This window comes from Loxodonta africana, chromosome 2 (assembly GCF_030014295.1).
Source record: "Loxodonta africana isolate mLoxAfr1 chromosome 2, mLoxAfr1.hap2, whole genome shotgun sequence".
Classification (NCBI taxonomy): Eukaryota; Metazoa; Chordata; class Mammalia; order Proboscidea; family Elephantidae; genus Loxodonta; species Loxodonta africana.
The window spans coordinates 124,992,620-124,998,619 of record NC_087343.1 but is presented as its reverse complement, the minus strand read 5'-3'; the positions used below and the strand labels follow the sequence as shown (position 1 = coordinate 124,998,619).

The 6,000-nt window shown below is 42.2% G+C and overlaps 1 protein-coding gene across 7 annotated transcripts in view; it reads right to left on the bottom strand.

The window, feature by feature from the left end:
- Positions 1 to 2,295: 2,295 nt before the first annotated feature.
- P4HA2 (prolyl 4-hydroxylase subunit alpha 2) overlaps positions 2,296 to 6,000 on the bottom strand; it is a 40,213-nt gene continuing 36,508 nt past the window's right edge. For all 7 annotated transcript variants that reach the window (XM_010590097.2, XM_010590088.3, XM_010590082.3 and 4 more), the window contains exon 15: positions 2,296 to 2,787. In XM_010590097.2, coding sequence (XP_010588399.1) covers positions 2,717 to 2,787 — 71 coding nt within the window. In that variant the 3' untranslated portion in view covers positions 2,296 to 2,716. The remainder of the gene's footprint in view (positions 2,788 to 6,000) is intronic.

Below are 6,000 nucleotides of genomic sequence, written 5' to 3'. Positions count from 1 at the left end.
TTTGAACATGTTATCAGGAGGGATCAGTTCCTGGAGAAGGACATCATGCTTGGTAAGGTAGAGGGTTAGCAAAAAAGAGGAAGACCCTCAACGAGATGTAGTGATGCAGTGGCTACAACAAAATGGGCTCAAGCATAATGATTGTGAGGATGGAGCAGACTGGGCAGTGTTTTGTTCTGTTGTACATAGGGTCCGAGTCAGAACTGACTCAACGGCACTTAACAACATATATACCCTACAAAATGTGTGCTTATGTGCACTATGAATCACATAAAAATGCAGTTATGGATTGTGTCCCCCAAAAATATGTGGTGTAAATCCTACCTTCTGTGCCTGTGATTATAAACCATTTGGGAATGGGTTGTCTTTGTTAGGTTAATGAGACAGGATTAATGTAGGGTGTGTCTTAAATCAATGTCTTTTGGGATATAAAGAGATGAAATAAGCAAGCAGAGGAACAGACATGGGAGAAGAGAGATGCTGAGCCACAAGAAGATTGCCCAGGAACAAAAGCTCGAGAAACATGGACCTTCCTCCAGAGCTGACAGACAGTGAGCCTTCCCAGAGTTCCCCTAGTGCACCCTGAATTCAGACTTCTGGCCTCCTAAACTGTGAGAAAATAAGTTTGTATGTTAAAGTCACCCACTTGTGGTATTTCTATTATAGCAGCACTAGATAACTAAGATAAATGTTAATCACAGCATAATCTGTAATATACGAAACCTAAAACCAATCCAAATTTCTAACAGTATATTTAGCTGTATTATGGTATAGTTCTAAATTATATAGCAACAAAAACAAACAACTATAAAAATGAAAATGAACTACAGCAAAAAGAAGCCAAACACCGAAAAATACATACTGACTCTATACATAAAAAGTTCAAAATCAGGACAACAAAATAACTACTTATTTAGGGATCTTTTTTACACAGATGGTAAAACTATAAAGAAAAGAAATTGTGTATCACAAATCACTAGGCAATGGTTACCACCAAGGTACTGGGGGTGGAAAGGAAACGTGATCCAGGAGGGGCTCCAAAGGGGCTCCTAAGGTACTGACTTGACGATGTTCTCTGCTTTAACCTGGGTGGAAGCAACGTGTGCTTGCACTCACGTTCTTATTTTTTACACTGCACCTCTGTGTATCATGAGCAATTGTGTATATATCTCACAATTTAAAAATAAGAAATTTCATGAGGTCTTAAAAGTTTGCAAGCGGCCATCCAAGGCATGCTAGTTGGTCTCTATTCACCTGCAGTAACAGAGGAAGGAAGACAGTCACGAACAGGAGGAGGATACAGAATGTGTGGCTAATTGCCTCCATGAACAACTGCCTCCTTAATCATGAGATCAAAAGAACTGAATGGTGCTTGGCTACCATTACTGAACATTTTGGTCAATGACTGTATAGAAGAATCCTAATCAAAAGGTGGGAAATGCAGAAAAGAATTTCAAATTCTCATGGACTCCAGACTTTCTGGAGCCATGGAGGCTGGATTAAGCCCTGAAACTACTGCCCTGAGGTAATCTTTAAACCTTAAACCAAAAACATCCCCTGTAAAGTCTTCTTAAAACCAAACAATAGTTCAGCTTACCTAGTAATAAATATCTGTCTTGAGCATTAAGCTCTTTTAAGAACTATCTAAACTAAAAGCCAAACCCATTGCCATCAAGTCAATTTGGACACATAGTGACCCCACAGGACAGAGGAGAACCATCCCACAGGGTTTCCAAGGCTGTAATCTTTATAGATGCAGACTGCCCCATTTTTCTCCTGCAGAGTGGCTGGCGGGTTCAAGCTGCTAACCTTTCAGTTAGCAGGCAAGCACAACTCAAAAGATTAGAGAGGAACCTTAGGGGCAGTGAGTTTGTGTTAGTGGGGGAGGAACAACGCCAAAAAGGAGGGTGAGAATGGTTTCACAATCCAAACAATGTAATCAATGTCACTGACTTGTACATGTGGAAATGGTTGAATTGGTGTATGTTTTGCTGTGTATAGTCTCAACAACAAAGCTAACTTTTTAAAAAAGAAATTTCAAATTATTACAGTATCCCAACAATGAACATATATGCTTTCTATGTTCTCTGGGACATAGGGCTATTTTCTTCACTTTCCAGAAAAGGACACTCAAGCTTAGAGGAAATAGAGAGTGTTGAATGAGGTCTAGAACCCAAAGTTCTTTTCCACTAAAGCATTCATTATTCAGGCTCTGCCTAAACAGAGGTGATGCACAGGAAATAAAGAACTTGGTAAAAGTTCCCCAGGCTTAAAAAAATACTCCAAATAAGGCTCTTTAAGGCTTTTGGCAGGGACATTTTATTTTTTGGTTAAAGCCACAATTGATAAAAATGTCATAAAGACAAACATGTAAACAAGGTATCAGAACTTTGGTACACTGAAATATCTCACAACTAAAACATCTGAGGTACGAAGGCACCTTGCTAGGTGCTGGACAGCCTGACTCTGCTGCAGCCACACTGACCTTGCCTTTGGGGACCAGAGATGGCACAGGCTGACCAGAGGGGATGGCTGGGTTGGCACAGACCCATGTCACCTGGATCCTCCCCAGTCCACTCTCCCTCTGTGCCAGACAAACATTTACTCCTCCAAAGACCCGCCTGACTGTGGCTGGAACATACAAAGGTATCTGTCGCGCTGAACTTGAAGACAACATGGGCTGTGGCGCCAGGAAGGGGAAGAGCAGAAAAGGATGTCAATCAACTTCTGTTGATCCACAAGGCCTCAAGAACTCCTGTCCTCGTTCATGGAACCACTTATTAGAAACTGTGAACAGAAAGAAGGTATGTTACAATCCTATTGGGGTCAGCCAAAATGATCACCCCTTCATGATGACCCCCATACTGAGCCCTGCAAATCAAACACGAGGAGAACATAGTCTTGGGCATCTACTTGCTCATCATCTGGTGGGCAAGACAGACACAAAAGCGGATAGTTGTACACAATTCTGCCAGTGACACTAGATACATGTGTACAGGCTGCCGTGGGGGCAGAGCAAAGGGGTATCTAACCATGTTAGGGAGAAGGAGAACCCAGGGCTAGGAGGTGAAGCTAAACCAAAGTTAATCTGGGGAGATGGCCATATCAAGATGGTTCCCACACCAAGGGGGTCCCAGGAAGTAAGAACGGATAAGAAAGACATTGATGTAGCAGCCACCAGGGATAGTGCCCAGGACCTCAAGGAGCTTGATACTGCTAAATGTGGCAGGTGGGAACTGAGAGGCAGGATATGAGGATGAGGAAGCCTTTTGGGACTATAGAGGGCTTGGAACATCAACATCAGGTGCTGCAGGCCAGCAGATCCCAATCTCCGTGCTGTGGGTACCAGAGTAGTAGAGCCGTCACCTAAGCATGTGTGTCTCAAAAATACATGAACTGCTATTTCATTCCTCGAACGCTTTCCTCGGACACTTTCATAATGAATAAAACCAAATATATTTTAATGCATTATTGAAGTCATGTTGTTAGTGCCGTCGAGTCAGTTCCAACTCAGAGCAACCCCGTGACAACAAAACGAAACACTGCCCTGTCATGTGCCATCCTCACAATCATTGCTATGTTTGAGCCCACTGTTGTAGCCGCTGTCTCAATCCATCTCATTGAGGGTCTTCCTCTCTTTTGCTGACCCTCTACTTTACCAAGCAGGATATCCTCCTCCAATGACTGGTCCCTCCTGATAACATTTCCAAAGTACATCAACGTCTCACCATTCTTGCTTCTAAGAACATTCTGGTTGCAATTCTTCCAAGACAAATTTGTTCATTCTTTTGGCAGTCTGTGGTATATTTGACATTCTTCGCCAACACCATAATTCAAAGATATCTATTCTTCTTCAGTCTTCTTTATTCACTGTCCACCTTTCCCATGGATACGAGGCAGCTGAAAATACTATGGCTTGGGTCAGATGCACCTTAGTCCTCAAAGTGACATCTTTATTTTTTAACGCTCTAAAGAAGTCTTTTGCAGCACATTTGCCCAACGCAATACATTGTTTGATTTCTTGACTGTTGCTTCCGTGGGCATCGATTGTGGATCCAAGTAAAAAATCCTTGACAACTTTGATCTTTTCTCCGTTTATCATGATGTCGCTTATTGGTCCAGTTGTGAGGACTTTTGTTTTCTTTATGTTGAGATACAATCCATACCGAAGGTTGTGGTCTTTGATCTTCATCAGTAAGTGCTTAAAGTCCTCTTCACTTTCAGCAAGGAAGGTTGTGTCACCTGCATACAGCGTGTTGTTAATGGGTCTTTCTCCAATCCTGATGCTGAGTTCTTCTTCATATACTCCAGTTTCATGGATTATTTGCCCAGCATACAGACTGAATTAAGTATGGTGAAAGGATACAACCTAGAAACACACATTTCCTGATTTTAAACCATGCAGTATCCCCTTGTTCTGCTTGAATGACTGCCTCTTGGTCTATATACAGGTTCCTCATGAGCACAATTAAGTGTTCTGGAATTCTCATTCTTCACAATGTCACCCATAATTTATTATGATCCACATTCAAATACCTTTGCCTAGTCAATAAAACACAGGTAAACATCTTTCTGGTATTCTCTGCTTTCAGCCAAGATCCATCTGGCATCAGCGATGATGTTCCTCGTTCCACATGGTCTTCTGAATTTGGCTTGAATTCCTGGCAATTTCCTGTCTATGTACTGCTGCAACCACTTTTGAATGATCTTCAGCAAAATTTTACTTGCATGTGGTATGCATAATATTGTTCAGTAATTTCCACACTCTGTTGGATCACCTTTGTTTGGTATGGGCACAAATATGGATTTCTTCCAGTCAGCTGATGTAGCTATCTTCCAAATTTCTTGGCATAGATGAGTGAGCACCTCAGGGCTACATCTGTTTGTTGAAACATCTCAATTGGTATTCCGTCAACCCCTGGAGCCTTGTTTTCCACCAATGCCTTCAATGCAGCTTAGACTTCTTCCTTCAATAACATCGTTTCTTGATCATATGCTACTTCCTGAAATGGCTGAACGTTGATCAATTCTTTTTGGTACAGTGACTCTGTGTCTTCCTTTCATCTTCTTTTGATGTTTTCTGTATCCTTCAATATTTTGACCATACAGTCCTTCAATATTGCAACTCAAGGCTTGAATTTTTCCTTCAGTTCTTTCAGCATGAGAAATGACAAGTGTGTTCTTCCCTTCTGGTTTTCTAACTTCAGGTCTTTGCACATTTCATCGTAATACTTTGTCTTCTTAAGCCATCCTTTGAAAATCTTCTATTCAGCTCATTTACTTCAACATTTCTTCCATTCGCTTTAGCTGCTCTACGTTCAAGAGTAAGTTTCGGAGTCTCTTCTGACATCCATTTTTTTTTTTTTTTTTTTAATAATAACTTTTATTAAGCTTCAAGTGAACGTTTACAAATCCAATCAGTCTGTCACATATAAGTTTACATACATCTCACTCCCTACTCCCACTTACTCTCCCCGTCTTGAGTCAGCCCTTTCAGTCTCTCCTTTCTTGACAATTTTGCCGGCTTCCCTCTCTCTCTATCCTCCCATCCCCCCTCCAGACAAGAGTTGCCAACACAATCTCAAGTGTCCACCTGATATAATTAGCTCACTCTTCATCAGCGTCTCTCTCCCACCCGCTGACCAGTCCCTTTCATTTCTGATGAGTTGTCTTCGGGGATGGTTCCTGTCCTGTGCCAACAGAAGGTCTGGGGAGCATGGCCGCCGGGATTCCTCCAGTCTCAGTCAGACCATTAAGTTTGGTCTTCTTATGAGAATTTGGGGTCTGCATCCCACTGATCTCCTGCTCCCTCAGGGGTCCTCTGCTGAGCTCCCTGTCAGGGCAGTCATCAATTGTGGCCGGGCACCAACTAGTTCTTCTGGTCTCAGGATGATGTAGGTCTCTGGTTCATGTGGCCCTTTCTGTCTCTTGGGCTCTTAGTTGTCATGTGGGCTTGGTGTTCTTCATTTTCCTTTGCTCCAGGTGGGTTGAGACGAATTG